We start from the raw sequence: 17,459 nt of genomic DNA, 5'->3' as shown, positions 1-17,459 counted from the left end.
CTGATAAGGGGCACTCAACCTGTACTATTTGCTTTGTCTCTCAAAGGTTAAACAAAGCAAAAATATTTTAAGCCTGTGTTGGAGCAGTGGAAGAAATGGAGCTTGCCATAACTTGGTGCTTCTGCAAAGAAGGCCCTCTCATGTGTCACCTCTAAATGCATCTCTCCCAAAAGGTGGGTTAGGCCAGAAAGCCCTCTTTATTTGATCTCAGGGCCAGGCAGTTTCATATTTGGGGAGGCAGCCTTCAAGTACTTTGACTTCAAGCTGTTTAGGGCTTTCAATGTGCAGGAACGAGAACAATGACCCCAGCAAAGGGGGGAGGGATGGGGACAGGACAGGTGGATGGAATGCTAAAGATTTTAGAGTGCAGTCCTAGGACAAGAAAAACAAGACTTGACATGGTTCTTTCTAACTCTGGTGCTCCATCTGGATCCAGGGGTGGCAACCAGGGAATAACCTGCACCAAAACTGAAGTCCAGCATTTTACAGTGCTGAAGTGCATGCAAAGCAGAGGGGTTTCCCTTCGCAAGCAAAAGTCTAGAACTGGGGTGTCAAACTTGTTTCACACAGTGGGATGAATATGGCATGTTCATATAATATCACGGCATGTGCTGAGGGCCAGAAGTGACATCATTAAGCAGGAACTGGCATCGTTAAGTGGGTGATTACCAGAAATAAGCACTTTTTGCTCACTTAGGAAGTCATTAGCTGCAAATGCCAGAAGAAAAAAAAATGCATATAGTATTTGATCATTCAGTATTTTAAGATATGGGAGAGCCCAACTATCACATGGGCTGCCCTTTCAGCAGTGTCAATTCTGCTGAAGTGTCATTTTACAGTTCAGCAACAGAGAGGTGCTCTGCAAAGTGACGCTTTGGCAGAAGCAGTGCTGCTGAAAGGGCAGCCTGTGTGATAACTGGGCTATCCCAAGGCCTCAGCAGCTTCTCCCTTCCTGACCCCTCTTGGTCTTCCCCCATTCTTCACCTTCTGAGGCCTCCTTCCATCTCTCCATCCCAGTGCCTTGGCAGAAGCAGTGCTGCTAAAAGCATGGCCTGCCTGTTAATTGGGCTCTCCCCGATCCAACCTTTCCGCAGTGCCACTTCGCAGCTCAGCAGCTGAGAGCAGCTGATGGTAGTGCCGGAAAAGCCAAATTAACATGGGGGCTGTTTAAAGAGCTTCTGAAGGCTGCATTTGGCCTACAGGTCTTATGTTTGACACCCCTAGCCTAGAGCAATACCTCCAGACATTTCTAGGATTGGGGGGCAGTGCTTCTGTGCCAAAAGCACAGAAGAGAGAATGGCTATAAGGGAAGCTTGAGGCTTGGCATGTCCCCTTGACAAAGCTAAGCACTGGGGGCTACCACAATAGACTGCTGCAAAATGAAGACAATATAATTTTTCCCAAATCACCCACATTCCAACCCAACTTACTTGAAGCCATAAGATAAGAGGGAGCTCTGTGAAATTCTGGGTAGGGCTGGTTGCGTAGTATAGCCACCAGAACATGCTGGCATTGGTTCGGACTTGAACATACCCCCATGCCTGTTTTGGTTCTTTGAATTCCTTTATGAATAAACCTAAAAGAAAAAGTAACAGATGCAGCATTTTGCAAAGGAACAGCATACAATTGCCAGAGTAAATATGGACAGGATCCTTTCAATTGCAACGTACTAAGAGAAGTGGTTATATTTTTAAAACACACACACAGAGAGGGAAAGAGAAAGTGCACATGCAAGGACATCTCTTTCTTCATCATGAAATGCTTCTAAACTATAACCATTTTAGACATGTCTGCTTGAGCTGTTGGTATGACTAACATCTGGCTACACTTACATATATGAATGCATTCATATGCTGGAGCTGTACCACTGGAGAAGATGGCACACTTTTGCAAAGACTAGGGCAAATAGAACAAAACTGTTTATACCTACCTGTAATTTCTGCTGTAACACAAGAGCTCAGGTTACACAAGGGCTCAGGTTACAACTTCTGATCACTCAAGGATAACTCTTTTCTACAAAACATCAGAAGAGGGCAAAGATCTTGGAAGATAAAAAAGGCTGTTCCTGGATACAATTCTTATTCCTCTTCATTTGTTACATTGTTATCATGCCCTTCTTCTGAAGAATTCAGAGCAGCCTACAGCAGTGTTTTGCAATCAGTGGTACAGGAACCACCACTGGTACTTGAGATGGTATCTGGTGGAACTCCAGACCACTGCCGTCTGGCAGAGACACCAGGAACATGACACAACAAACAGCGATAGGAGGCTCCAAATCATGCTTTTCCATACACAGAAAGCTCTCGTCCACCCTGAACCTCTTACTAGTTCTTTGTCGCATCACATTTGTCCTCCCAATTCAGAAGTAATTGGCAACAATGTCATCGTCAGTTACTTCTGGTGGTACTTCAAATAGGTGGGCCATGTGAAGTGGTATGGCAGAGGACAAATGTTGAGAAACACTGGCCTACAGGGGTCACCCAGTCCCATCTATCCTCACAATCACTCTGCAAAGTTGGATAGGCTGAGAGAGATTGCCTGGCCCAAGGCCACTTACAGAAATTTATAGCTAAGAACTTGAACTCAGGACTCTCCAGTTGTAGCCTGACATTCTCATCAGGGCAGTGGCTATATTCAAGGCCAAGTTGTGGAGAGAATATTTGTTGTGTTATTTTTAATGCTTCGTAAGTTTTCTTGTTGCTAGTACAGAACATTTTTTATTGAACACTTTTAATTTTATTTGTTTTTATATACCCATACTTATTGCTGCCAAGCATTTATTCCTGATGGAAAGAATTTTTGCCTCTGGCATGCATACCTACATAATTTAATTCTTTATTAAATAATGAAATTCTTTATTTACAATAATGATGCTATCAGTTATGTAATCCTTTCTGGGTGTACAAAATACTTGCCTTACATTATCTCGTTGTTATCCTTACAACAATTATATAACACGAGTAAGTTACTATTATTCCCATACTGATACTGGGGAAGCTGAGGCTGAAAGGGAGTGGCTTATCTAAGGTCAATCAGTTCCTGACAGAGGCAAGAGTGAAGCTAGGAAAGTTCTGATTCACATTTCAGGGCTCAATCCTATCCAATTTTCTAGCACTGATGCAGCTGGACCAATAGGGTGTGCACTGCATCCTGCGGTGGAAGGACAGCCAGAGAGACCTCTTCAGTGTAAGAGAATGTTTGTTCCCATATCTTGGGGCTGCATTGGCACTGAAACGTTGGATAGGATTGGGTCCTAAGTGTCCTAGAGCAGTGGTTCTCACACTTTTAGTACCAGGACCCACTTTTTAGAATAAGAATCTGTCAGGACCCACCATTAGTGATGTAATGACCAAAAGTGACATCATCAAGCAGGAACGTTTTTAACAATCCTAGGCTGCAATCCTACCCACACTTACCCAGGAGTAAGTCCCATTTACTACCATTGTTAAAAGCATATACATAATAGCCTGTTAAAAGTACAGATCTGTAACATTTCCCCAAATGCAGTCACATACTAGTTAGCATCAAGTCTAAAATATTAAAAATAAAAGAATGAAATGAACAGGGACCCACCTGAAATTGCATCACAGCCCACCTAGTGGGTCCCAAGCCACAGTCTGAGAAACACTGTACTGGATCAAAGCTGAACATTAACCAGCAGTGTGATGCAGATGGGGGGGGGGGAACTAACATGGGCTGCAATAACAGAGGCACAGAGTCCAAATCACAAATAGTAGTAGTTTCATTCTATTCTGCACTAGTCAGACCTCACTTGGAATACCACATCAGGTTCTGGGCTCAACCAGGTTCAGAGGTTTGTGGTTTGTTTAGCCTGGAGAAGAAAAATTTAAAGGGCAACACAAAAACCATCTTTAAGGATCTGAAGGGGTGTCATACAGAAGAAGAAGATAAATTACTCTCTGTGGCTCCCGAGGGCAGGAATAGAACCAATGACAGGGAAACAGATGTAAGCCAGACATTAGGAAGAACTTCCTAACTGTAAGAACTGTCCTGAACTACAACATGCAGGTGTGGATTCTTTCTCACTGAAGGTTTTCAAGTAAAAGCTAGATGGCCACCTGTAGGGTTGCTGTGGCAGCTGCCAGCATTGAGCAGGGCATGGATCTAAATGACCTCCAAGGTCCCTTCCAACACTAAGGCTGCAATCCTAACCACACTTTCTTGAGAGTAAGACCCATTGAACAAAATAGGACTTACTTCTGAATAGACCTGGCTAGGATTGTGCCCTAACTTTCTGTGATTCTATGATCAGAAATAGGAATCCAATAAATGCAACTCTATTAAACACTTAAAGGCACATGGCCTATTTGGTTTCACATACAGTGGTATCGCTGGGGGGGGGGGTGCAGGCTGCACCGGGGTGGTGACATGCACTAGTGACCAAAATTGCTAAAATCATGGTTTTTAAGAATAACAGGAATCATGTTATATACCATTTTATGCGTATTTTACAGCAGAATACAATGCAAAGAGCAGGAGTGAAATATCTCCATTCTATTAAAGGTTATGGCCAAAATACCGGAAAACAAAAATGCAACGTCTTATGCAACAAAAAAATACATTTCTTTAATTCAGAACAGATTAATGAGACCTCTTCTTCAAAGAGCCAATGAGATGTTATTAAGTCACAACATGGAACCAATAAGGTGTTAGTAAGGTGACACCCGGGGGAGTGACACCACTAGTGACCAAAATCCCTAAAATTGTGGTTTGTAGAAATAACACCATCAAGTTATATACCATTCCATGTGTAATTTACAGCAGAATGCAATTAAATAAAACACTCTGAAATATCTGTGTTCTCTCTAAAGGTATAGCCAAAAAACCAGTGGGGCGGGGCAATGGTACATCACCATGCCCACAATCCAGGTCATTACCCCACCCACTGCATGGAAGAAGGGGCATCATGGGGGTGACTTGCTGGCCTCCTGCACCGGGTTATGCAAACCCTAATGACGCCACTGTTCACACACACACACACAGGAACTCCTCTCAAGGTATTATTATTATTATTATTATTATTAACAGTATTTATATACCGCTTTGCAACTAAAAGTTCACAAAGCGGTTTACAGAGAAAAACAACTAATGGCTCCCTGTCCCAAAAGGGCTCACAATCTAAAAGGATGCAAAAAGAACACCAGCAGAAAGCCACTAGAAAAGACACTGCTGGGGTGAGGTGGGCCAGTTACTCTCCCCTTGCTAAAAAGAGGAGCACCCACTTGAAAAAGTGCCTCTTGCTCAATTAGCAGTGGTATTGCCTCCGAAATTTCTGTGAAGCAGTTTTCAGCAGTGGGCATGAACATGAACATTGAATGAGGCCGAGTAGCCAGTTCTCAGCCTGGAGCCAGACAGTCCATTGACACTGAGAGGAACAGAGAGGCAAAAACAGCCTCCTACTTTCCTTGGCAGGAACATGAATGAAAATAGTCCACCTCTGGGCTATATGTTTATCATGTTCATTCTTATCTTATGCCAGAATTTTTGGAGGTATCATTTAGAGAGAAGAAGGAGAGTGTTTTATTGCACAACAGTATTGGCAACCTTCAGTCTCGAAAGACTATGGTATCGCGCTCTGAAAGGTGGTTCTGGCACAGCGTCTAGTGTGGCTGAAAAGGCCAATCCGGGAGTGACAATCCCTTCTACACCGGGAGCAAGTGCAGTCTGTCCCTGGTCTGTCTCCCTGGCTATGGGCCTTCCTTCTTTGCCTCTTTGCCTCTTAGCCTCAGACTGTTGGCAAAGTGTCTCTTCAAACTGGGAAAGGCCCAGATATTGCACAACATCTCCTGATCCTAAGCATGGTTACTTTGGATAAACTCTGCCTATTTCATTGGGGCATACGAATACATGTAGCTTCTTTCCTATCTTCCAAAAGCATGAAGAATGCTAAGTAGGAGATTACTACAACTACAACCCAAAGAATGCTTACCTTGATACAAGCTTTAATGAACACAATGGTTCTTAGAGCTGAGCTGAGTACACAAGCATAGGTGCAATGAAGAGGCACAAGGCAGGACCAAACTCTTGAATTTTTGATAATTGTGTAGAAGAGGCTGGCTTTTCTCACCCAGCCTCTTTTGTATCTAATTAGCTGGGACTGTTTGTGGGCCTACAGTGAAATGGCTGGTATTTTCTTGTTGGCATCCCATGGTGACTGACAGAGCAATCCTATGCATGTTCACTCTGAAGTAAAGCCTATTGTCTTCAATGGGGCTTGCTCCCTGGAAAATGTGCATAGGATTGCAGCCTAAGGAACCTGTCCTTAAGGATCATGATGCTCAATGATGAAAACTACCAGCAGACTACCTGGAAACCCTGCTTCTCTTTCTCAGGCCTTCAGTTCACCCCTTCCCTAGGCCTCTTACCCACCCTGCTTTCCCCAGCAGGTAGAAGGGAACAGTTAGTTACATGGACAGAGTGGAGAAGTCACTATGATGTCCTCATTGGCAGCTATGGACCAGTTAAAGAGACAGGCATGATCTCCAAATTGCAGCAGCCTGGCAACACCAACCACAGCCTGTAGCTTGATAAATACAAGCATAGAAAATAATTCATGCAAGCATCTCTCTGGGTTTCTTACATGTCATCCAAACAGACTCTCTTATTGGGAAGAAAGTGACAAAAGCTGTAGGACGGAGTCTGCCAACAACTTATGCAATTGCACCTTATTCAGGTCAGTGCAACATCTCTGGGAGTGGACAGTTTCAGTATCACAACCTCTCTACCTACAGATGGGTGGAGAATGCACTGCTTTCAGAAAATGTGGTCATCCCTTTTTTTCTCCTGGCTTCTAACAGCTCCTTGGGAAGAAATTCGACAGGTGCTGTATGTTATCATCCACATCCTCCCAGGAGCTCAGGGCAGTATACACAGTTCTCCCTTCTCTCCATTTTGTCCTTGTAACCCTCTGAGGCAGGTTAGGTTGAGAGATAATGATTGGCCCACAGAACCCAATGAGCTTTCTGGCTCATAGAGAGCTGAATAGCGTTCTGAGCTTCGAACAAGTGCCCCTGTTAAATTTCTGCCTATAGTGCAGCTAGTTTTAAAGTCTAGGGGGGGTGGAGTGGCAACCCTGCCCCTAGGAGTGTAAAAGATGTGCATATGATCTATACATATTTATGCAAAAGTAAGTCTCACTGTGTTTTGTTCAGTGGGTTTTCTTGCCACATAAATGTGGTCTTAAATGTGAAGGATCATGACCTCACAGCCCAGGTCCTGCAAACACACAGAGCTTTCACTCTCAGAAGCCTGCCTCTGTCCCTTTTCAATTTGGTTCATGCTTAATGGGGGAAAAGCAGGCCCCTTCCTGTCCTTAAAGGAACTAAGCACTTCCCTTTTATCTAAAGTGCCAAAGAAAAACACCACTGCATCTCAACTCAGATGCTTATTAACTTTAATGTTACTTTCAAGTGGAAGACAAAGGCATTCTCAAAGTGCTCATGAATCATGACAAGTTATACTGGCAATGCCAGCCCCAATGTGAACTACAGGTCACAAAGCACTGCACATCTAAGAGCGCACTCTCGGTACACTAGACCTAAGCTTGATTCTGCCATATATGAGCATAAACACATTTTTAAAAGGTCATGGGGTAGCAAGAGAAGTCTCACCTGTTTCTTGGGAAGACTTTTTTGCCTACATTAAAAAGGTATTGAGTTTCTTATTGCTTAATTATATGTTGCACCTATTATTTTCCTTGTAATCAGATACTATTATCTTGATGCACTGTAATGTATGAATCACCCTTGTATTTCAGGTTGCTCTTAAAAGTTGTCTTTGGCCCTTAAATGGAACACACGATGACATAAGTACAATCAGTCTTCTTATGGGAATCAGACAACACGTTTCAGCCCAGATATGTAAAGATCAGACTGGAACCAGTTTAGCTCCCCTGATTTTATGGAACTGGCCATATCTGTATCCTTAATGCAGCTAGGAAAATAAACCCCATTGAGTTCACTTTCTCACAGCGCAATCCTATGCATGTCTACTCAAAAGCAAGTCCTATCATGTTCAATGCAGCTTACTCCAAGGAAAGTGAGTACAGAATTGCAACCTCAACCAGTATGCTCAGGATCACAGCTTAACATCCAGAATCAAAGGGTCTGTCTCAAGGAAAGTCCCCCCCCCACCACAAATGATGGCTTAGCAAATGCATTGCTATGCTGCCCAACATGAATAGTGCTGTTGAGAGAGGGACACAGGAGGGTGACCAGATCCAAAGGAGCACAGCAGCACCCCTACACTTTTCATAGTAAGATGCAAGAAAGGGTTGTTGCTGCTCTTTCTGCCCCTGCAGCAGCCCAGGGTGTATGGAGGACAATGCACACCCACTGAACAATGTCCCCAGACAAGTTCAGGAGTTCCATCTTGCTTTGCATCCCCCAGAGAGGAGGGTGGCGAGAAATGATCAGAAGAAAGAGGAACTGTTTTAGCTTGCAGGTGGTCAGGGCTCTGAGTCAACGCACCAGATCCTCAGAAAAGCCTGTCTCCAAAAACAGCCGAAGCATACAGAAGAAGGAAGGAAGGAAGGCAGGCAGGCAGGCAGAAAGAATCATTAGAATCTGTTTCTCCAGGCATGGATTGAGGATCCATAAGGTTTTCAATTTAAACCTAAGTGCAGGACTTCCAACCACTGGACCCTGGATTCAGCAGCTGTCTCTCTTCAAAGATTTCAGAAAGCCCCTTTATAGATTTCTTCCTGAGAAAGGCCCACACACACATCAAGACCTACCTGAACTCAAAGTCACCAGAGAGACCAGCAGCACGGCAGCGACTTGTTTCGGCAACATCTCTGCAACAAGAAGGTGATTTCCTGAGTGGAAATCATATGACCAACATCTGATCAGCTGCTTTTGAATGAGGGCAGTGGTGGCACTTTGGTTATAAAGGGAACTGACAACTATATCCTGCCCAGGGGCGCCCTCTTTGCTCCTCAGCTGGGAACTGCAGCCAATATTTTTAATAGTTCCTGAAAGCTTTCGAAACATGATACTGTTAATAATAGTTAATAATAATGATCACTGTGGACAGGAACAAAGAATTCACACTGTAAATAAGGAAGGTGACAGAGGGATTTAAGCAGAGGGATTTGAACATGATGTTCAAGCATGGTGTTGATTAATCTGGCAGATATTTGATTATGCAAATGATAATTGCAGGTCCTCTCCTGGATTGAGACCTGGTTGAAGACCAGGAAACAGAGAGTGAGTGTCAATGGGCAATTTTCACAATGGAGAGAGGTGAAAAGCGGTGTGCCCCAAGGATCTGTCGTGGGACCGGTGCTCTTCAACCTCTTCATAAATGACCTGGAGACAGGGTTGAGCAGTGAAGTGGCTAAGTTTGCAGATGACACCAAACTTTTCCAAGTGGTGAAGACCAGAAGTGATTGTGAGAAGCTCCAGAAGGATCTCTCCAAACTGGCAGAATGGGCAGCAAAATGGCAGATGCGTTTCAATGTCAGTAAGTGTAAAGTCATGCACATTGGGGCAAAAAAATCAAAACTTCACATATAGGCTGATGGGTTCTGAGCTGTCTGTGACAGATCAGGATAGAGATCTTGGGGTGGTAGTGGACAGGTCGATTAAAGTGTCGACCCAATGTGCAGTGAAGAAGGCCAATTCTATGCTTGGGATCATTAGGAAAGGTATTGAGAACAAAACGGCTAATATTATAATGCCGTTGTACAAATCGATGGTAAGGCTACACCTGGAGTATTGTGTCCAGCTCTGGTCGCCTCATCTCAAAAAGGATATAGTGGAAATGGAAAAGGTTCAAAAGAGAGCAACTAAGATTATTACTGGGCTGGGGCACCTTCCCTAAGAGGAAAGGCTACGGTGTTTGGGCCTCTTGAGCCTAGAAAAGAGACGCCTGAGGGGGGACATGATTGAGACATACAAAATTATGCATGGGAAGGATAAAGTGGATAGAGAGATGCTCTTTACACTCTCACATAACACCAGAACCAGGGGACAACCACTAAAATTGAGTGTTGGGAGGGCTAGGACAAACAAAAGAAAATATTTCTTTACTCAGCATGTGGTTCGTCTGTGGAACTCCTTGCCGCAGGATGTGGTGACGGCATCTGGCCTGGATGCCTTTAAAAGGGGATTGGACAAGTTTCTGGAGGAAAAATCCATTATGGGTTACAAGCCATGATGTGTATGTGCAACCTCCTGATTTTAGAAATGGGCTATGTCAGAATGCCAATGCAAGGGAGGGCACCAGGATGCAGGTCTCTTGTTATGTGGTGTGCTCCCTGGGGAATTTGGTGGGCCACTGTGAGATACAGGAAGCTGGACTAGATGGGCCTATGGCCTAATCCAGTGGGGCTGTTCTTATGTTCTTATAATGAGTTACATAGTATTCTAGCACTGTGTTGAATACTATTTCCTGTGTGGTTGGAGGATGGAGGCAATTTGTTGATTACTGACACAGGACCCAATCCTATCCAATTTTCCAGTGCCGGTGCTGCTGTGCCAATGGGGTATGCACTGCTTTCTGTGCTCAGGAGGCAATCTTGGAGACCTCCTCAAGGTATGGGAACATTTGTTCCCTTACTTAGGTACTCCACTGCGCTGCCCTGGTGCTGGAAATTTGGGTAGGATTAGGCCCACAGTCAAATATTTAGATTTGTTTCAGTCACTGCCAGTCAACTCACAGCTCACTGGCCTGGTTTTCCCTGAGGAGCAGGAGCATACACAGAAATAATTTGGGGTGGGAGGATAGTCCAGTGATGGCTCATGAGATTGGAATTGGCAAGGGGCTGTCGTTTGTGTTTTCCAGGCACCAAAAATTTGTTAATAGGTGTGGTGTTGTAGTTGGGACTGCACATGTGCTATGCCCCCTGCATATTGTTCACTCACAAAGCATGTATGCTTTAGCACATTTGTGTATTTTCCTCATGCCTGTACAGTACATGCTTTTGCCTCCATCTCCAACATATCTACCAGTTGGTCTGCTCCAGTCCACCATAAGAACAAGATTAAGCAATATGACCCTGGCAGTTGAAAGTTTGGGGACCCCTGGCCTATAGCCAGGTAACCTGAGGGAAGAAGGGCTTTTGACAGGTCAAGGGGAGGAGAAATGGATATATGTGACGCAAGCCAAGGGAAGAATGGACTGGGTGTTTGCAATCAAATCCATTACCATGACAGAAAAATGGATGATAAATTGTAATAGACCATGTTTAATATTTTTGCAAACCCCACTATGTACAGTATACATTATAAGCAGCACCACTAAAGTCATGTAAGCAACATACATTTGTACAAGTAGCTGTTGGCCTAGGCCTCTCTCAAGAATGGTACAGAAAGCCCAGGCCTGGCAGCTGGAGCCTGATACTATGATCTTACTAACAATGATCTCAGAAATCTCTCTAACCTTCAGCCAACTGCAGCAGAAGCTCACATGACAATGTTTCATCACACAGAAGACTCAGCCCATAGAGATCTAGCGTGTCACAGAGGTGGTTAGGCTAGAATCCTTCTCCCTGACATACTAGTTTTCTATGAGGAGGAAATCTGTTTTATGAGGGGAAACCGACTAAAAGTAAAGCCTCTTGGAGTAAAAGTAAGAACTAGGAGGCTTCTGCTGCTTTCCAAATTCAAAAAGCAAAAATCCCTCCTCCTTATCTGTCTATCCCTGCTCCAAACTCTAATGGGTAGGTCATTCCAAGGGCTAGAGCCATAATTAAGGAAAATTCAGCCTTTCCATTAATCAACCATCGTATTTTTCAGACAAAGCCATATCCCTAGCTAGTTGACAAGCAAGCACATAATGGCATTCCTCAGTTCAAGTTCAAACTGATACCCACACTGTTGAAAACACAATCAGGCTACAGGTAGACGAGAAAGTACGACTGCCAAGCTTGTGAATGGCCACCTCACCTGAGAGGCAAAGCTTTCCTCACAAACAAAGGGGCTACTGTAGCACCACTGGGCTACTACAGCCTCCCCCCTAAGTTTCACAGGTTTGCAGCTTGATCCTGTGCAGAATCAGGTTCACCTAAACCTACTTATCTTGATTCTTAACTCTTGACAACTTACTCTTAATTCTTTGTATGATCTGGTTGTTCATTTCCAGCTGTCAGACAAGGCACAGGAGAAGGTCCTCAACACACACACACACCAAAGAAAGCCAAACAGATGGCAATTATCTCAGAAAATTCCACACAGATAACCAATTCTCATGTGACACACTCTGGAAGAAGCGAACGCCCTATCAGACAAGGACCACTGTCTGGCCCTAAAACTATAGAAGGTTGTTTGCACATTTTCATGCAGCCACAGAGTCTCTCTTCATCTAAATATTTTGTAGTCAGTCTAAACAATGTCTTACTCACTGTCATTGTCAATGTTTGCTTGTGTGCCATTGCCATAAGGTAGGTCAGTGTGTTCCTTGGGAGATACTGTGTATAAGCTCTCAATTTAAACCTTTGACCAGATGGCCCTGACTTAGTTATCATTAGGGTTAGCCACTTTTCCACCCATCCCTGCTCCTATTCTTTAAGAAACTGCCTGATTTGCAGATATTACTAGGGGATAATGCTTTTCCTGCACATCAAAAGAGTGTGAAAGTGCATCCTTAAAATTCAAGCCTTATACTCTCCTATGGAATTCCCACCTGTCCCCTAAATCCCACAATCCACCTGTCCATCTGTCCCACAATCACACTCCCACATGTACTGATGGTTCACGGTTGCCTAGCTAGGCAGGCAGTCTCACGAGCTTTGACAATTGGCCAGTGCTTGATTTGGCTGACCTCTGATGCCAAGCCTATGTCATTGCTTCTCAATTCTGAACAGACCACAATAAACTACAAACTAGCTGCTACCATCTTGGTTTCCAGAGAAACCAAGAGACAATATGCAAGTCAGAATATGAAAGCTCTCTCACATAATTATTTGTTACTGCTAATTGAATGAATTGTGCAAACAGGTGCTGCAGTGTGCAAGTTAGGGCCCAATCCTATCCAACTTTCCAGTGATGATGCAGCTGTGCCAACGGGATGTGTACTGCATCCTGCAGTGGGAAGGCAGTCCTAGAGGCCTCCTCAGGGCTGTATTGCAGCTGTATCAGAGCTGGAAAGTTGGATAGGACTGGGTCCTAAATAAACTTTCTTTGAACTGTGCAACTGCTCTAACAATTATAACCTAAAACACTTGCTGTTTCTCACCTGGTGCCTCACTAGTCTTTTCCTAACTTATAACCATTTGTGAAACTCTTTCATTCTTGCCCTTAACAATGCAATCCTACTGTGCAATGCAATTCTACTTATCAATGTAATGCAATCCTACATTTGTTGAAAAGCGGTATATAAATACTGTTAATAATAATAATAATAATTTGTTTATTCAGAAGCAAAATCCATCCTTCAGTTCAGCGAATTTCAGCAAAGAAATTCAAATTCAAAGAAGTTCAGCAAAGAAATGATGATCTACAGCCATTTGTGAAATAGTGAAGGAGTTTTTCACCACTTAATTTTAATTAAATTAATTAATTAAAATTTTAGTTTTTTTAGTGACAAAAAATACATTGAAGACAATACAAAATACAGAAAAAAGCAGCAAAGCAATTGCACAGGGAAAATAAGCTATGTCAAAAAAAAGAGAGAGGGAAAAGAAGATAAATTACAAAAATATTTGAGTATTCTATACTATTGCATACATCATGCGCATATGTATGAGTTATGTATAAGTTATTTGTTCAAAAATTGATAAAGTTGAATGTCCAAAGTATCAATTAATTGTATTAATGGTATGAACCATGCTTAACTGAATTTTGTAAGTAAGTTTTGTAAAATCAGTATTTTACTGATCAGCGGTCAGCCGCTGCGACGTGTTTGCCCAATACTTTGCAGATAAAATCGATCGTATTCGTCGCGACTTGGATGCCACATTGACAATGTCTGATGATGTCCCCTTGGCAACTGCTTGTCCAGTGTTGTGGGATTCTTTTCAGCTTGTGCAGCCTGAGGATGTGGACAGACTCCTTTGGAGTGTGAGGCCGTCTGCCTGCCTGTTTGACCCTTGCCCAGCTTGGCTGATTAGAGCTGCCCAGGGGGGACTGGCTGAGTGGACGGGGAGGGTGGTCAATTCTTCCTTGGTGGAGGGGACGTTGCCGCTCGCCTTGAAGCGGGCGGTGGTTCGCCCCCTCCTGAAAAAGCCCTCCCTGGATTCCACTGTGTTGAATAACTACCGGCCAGTCTCCAACATCCCGTTTCTGGGCAAGGTAATTGAGCGGGGGGTGGTGACCCAACTCCAGAGGGTCTTGGATGAAGCGGATTATCTGGATCCTTTTCAATCTGGTTTCAGGCCGGGCTTCGGAACGGAAACTGCCTTGGTCGCCTTGGTGGATGACCTACGCCGTGGACTGGACAGGGGGAGTGCGTCCCTGTTGGTCCTGCTGGACCTCTCGGCGGCTTTCAATATCATCGACCATGGTATCCTTCTGGGCCGACTGGCCGAGTTGGGAGTTGGAGGCACTGTTTTGCGGTGGTTCCGCTCCTACTTGGAGGGTCGGTCCCAGATGGTGGTGCTGGGGGATGCCTGTTCGACACCCTGGCCTTTGAGGTGCGGGGTGCCGCAGGGTTCAATTCTGTCCCCCATGCTATTTAATATCTACATGAAACCGCTGGGAGAGGTCATCCGGGGGTTTGGAGTGAGGTGTCATCAATATGCTGATGACACCCAGCTCTATCTCTCCTTTCCTCCAGACTCCAGGGTGGCGGTTGAGGGCCTGGAGTGCTGTCTGGAAGCAGTGAGGATCTGGATGGGGGCTAACAAGCTGAAATTAAATTCGGATAAGACAGAGGCTCTCCTGGTTCGGAAATCCTCAATGCAGGTGCTGGATTATCGGCTTGCTCTGAATGGGGTTGCACTCCCTCTGAAGGAGCAGGTTCGCAGCTTGGGGGTCCTCCTGGACTCGCAGCTGCTCCTGGATTCCCAGGTGGCGGCTGTGGCTAGGGGGGCCTTCGCTCAGCTTCGGCTGGTGCGCCAGCTGCGGCTGTACTTGGATCGTGCAGACCTGGCCACGGTGATCCATGCCACGGTGACATCGAGGTTAGATTATTGTAACGCGCTCTATGTGGGGCTGCCCCTGAAGACGGTTCGGAAACTGCAATTAGTGCAGAATGCGGCAGCCCGTGTGGTCACTGGAGCTAGGCGGTTTGACTCTGTTAGTCCGCTTCTCCGGGGGCTACATTGGCTGCCCATTCGTTTCCGGGCCCAATTCAAGGTGCTGGTTTTGACCTTTAAAGCCCTATACTGCTCTGGGCCAGGATATCTTAGAGACCGCCTACTCCTGTACAATCCGGCTTGCCCTCTCAGGTAATCAGAGAAGGCCTTTTTACAAGTGCCGTCACCCAAGGAGGTCCGGGGGGCGGCTGCAAGAAATAGGGCCTTCTCGGTAGTGACACCAATATTATGGAACTCCCTTCCCCTTGACTTGAGAATGGCTCCCTCTCTTGAGAGTTTCCGGCGAGGCCTGAAGACACTGCTGTTTACACAAGCCTTCTGATTCTTTGGCCTTTTTAACATTTTTTACACATTTTGTAGTTTTTACAGGCTTGATTCCTCTGTAACTTGCTCTTTTGTACTCTTTTTATTCTGTCTTTTAATCTGATTACTGTTTTTTAAGGTTGCTGTTAATGTGTTTTTAATGTTTTTATCTGCTATTTGTCTTAATTTATGTTTTTAAATGTGTTTTTTATATGTTGTTAGCCGCCCTGGGTCCCTTTAGGGAGAAGGGCGGGATATAAATAAAGTTTATTATTATTTTATTATTATTACAGTAATACAGAAGAAAATAAAGTGACCATCATTGATACAGAAATACCTGGCAATGGTAGGATTGATGAAAAAGAACAAGAAAAAAATCAGCCAATATCTGGATTTAAAAGTAGAAATCCAAAGATTATGGTGCAAATCAGCAGTGGTCATCCCAGTGGTGATTGGCACATTAGGTGCAGTCCCAAAACTGCTTGAATTACATTTAAAACATCTGAACATTAACAGAATTACTATGGGTCAAATTCAAAAAGCTACCCTGCTTGGTCTGGCACATGTTATTTGCAAATATATTACCACGTCCTAGGCCCCTGGGTGGGGCTCAACTAGTAATTAGCACCAAGTCCAATTAAAGAACTGACAGCTGTGTCATGAGAATAAATAAATAAATAAATAAATAAATAATTCCAGAGGGTCAGAATTAGGGCGGGAGTAGAGACACAGGACCCAATCCTATCCAATTTCCCAGCACCAGTGTAGCTGCAGTGCAGCCTCAAGGTAAGGGAACAAATGTTTCCAAACCTTGAGGAGGCCTCTTTGACTGCTTCCCCAACACAGGAAAGCAGTGCATGCCCCATTGGTACTGCAGCACCAGCACTGGAAAACTGGATAGATTGGGCCCTCAAGAGGGAGATGTAGCATCAGTACATTGCAGCATGGGATTCTCTCTCATCCCCCCGCCCCCATTTGCTTACCAGTGTGGGGTGCATTCTGCTTGCTTCCTCTGTTGGGGTGGTGAGGGAGAGATTCCAAGTGGGTGTTTGCATGTGGAGATTCTCTTGGGGGCCAGAATACACCTGCAAATATAAGAATTCTGAGAGAATATTTAATACAATATTTTGCCTTAAGTATTGTGAGAAGCGAGAAGCTGCCTGTGCCATGTACACCACCCTTTGTGCCCTTCTTTGACCAAGAGCTCCTCTTTGAGGGCACAACAATCCTATGCCAGATGCAAGGGGTGGCACCGGGATGCGGGTCTCTTGTTGTCTTGTGTGCATTTGGTGGACCACTGTGGAATGCAGGAAGCTGGACTAGAAAGATGGGCCCCTATGGCCTGATTCAGTGGGGCTCTTCTTAGGTTCTCAGAAGTAAGTCCTATTGTGTTCAGTGGGGTTTACTCCCAGGAAAGTGTGTGTAGGATTGCAGCCTGAGAGCCTAGAGAGGGAGAGGCTGCTTATAGGACTGCAGCCTCAGCACTACCAAGAAAGCTAGTGGAGGGGCATGATCAGGGCAAGATGCTGTCATGCAACACTTCACCTGTTGAATTTCTGCCTGTCAGAGGGCTGATTAAAAAAATCACAGGTAAGGTGGAAGATCAGAAAAACAGAGACCAGCAGCATTCAGCATGCAGATCCTCCCCGCCTTTGAACCCTGCCACGCACGTGCCTTCACGAGACTAGACAGTCTATTGCGTTTCAATCAGTAGCCCCTGTCCTGCACAGCGCATCACCCCATCCATTGTCGTCTTACGTCTTTCGCCTCGCGCCTTCAGAGCGGCAATTCGACGCTGTGCCCACCAGGGGGCGATAGAGAGCGTGCCGCTGTAAGTCCCGCTTCCTTCTCTCGCGCTTTCACCTTTCTTGTCCTACGCGGCACGCCGTAGCGATTTTTTTTTTTTAAATTCCCCTCAAGGTGGCGGATATCGCGAGTT

At 44.7% G+C, this 17,459-nt stretch overlaps 1 protein-coding gene across 1 annotated transcript in view; it reads right to left on the bottom strand.

Annotated features, from left to right (window-relative positions):
* SCPEP1 (serine carboxypeptidase 1) overlaps positions 1–8,855 on the bottom strand; it is a 29,613-nt gene extending 20,758 nt beyond the window's left edge. Inside the window, exons 1-2 of the mRNA XM_066614901.1 lie at positions 8,756–8,855; positions 1,431–1,576 (exon numbers count right to left, since the gene is read on the bottom strand). Of these exons, the coding sequence (XP_066470998.1) occupies positions 1,431–1,576; positions 8,756–8,813 (204 nt within the window). The 5' untranslated portion in view covers positions 8,814–8,855. The remainder of the gene's footprint in view (positions 1–1,430; positions 1,577–8,755) is intronic.
* Positions 8,856–17,459: the final 8,604 nt, after the last annotated feature.

The sequence above is a fragment of the Tiliqua scincoides genome, chromosome 2 (genome assembly GCF_035046505.1).
Source record: "Tiliqua scincoides isolate rTilSci1 chromosome 2, rTilSci1.hap2, whole genome shotgun sequence".
Classification (NCBI taxonomy): Eukaryota; Metazoa; Chordata; class Lepidosauria; order Squamata; family Scincidae; genus Tiliqua; species Tiliqua scincoides.
This window is presented reverse-complemented; position numbering and strand designations above follow the sequence as displayed.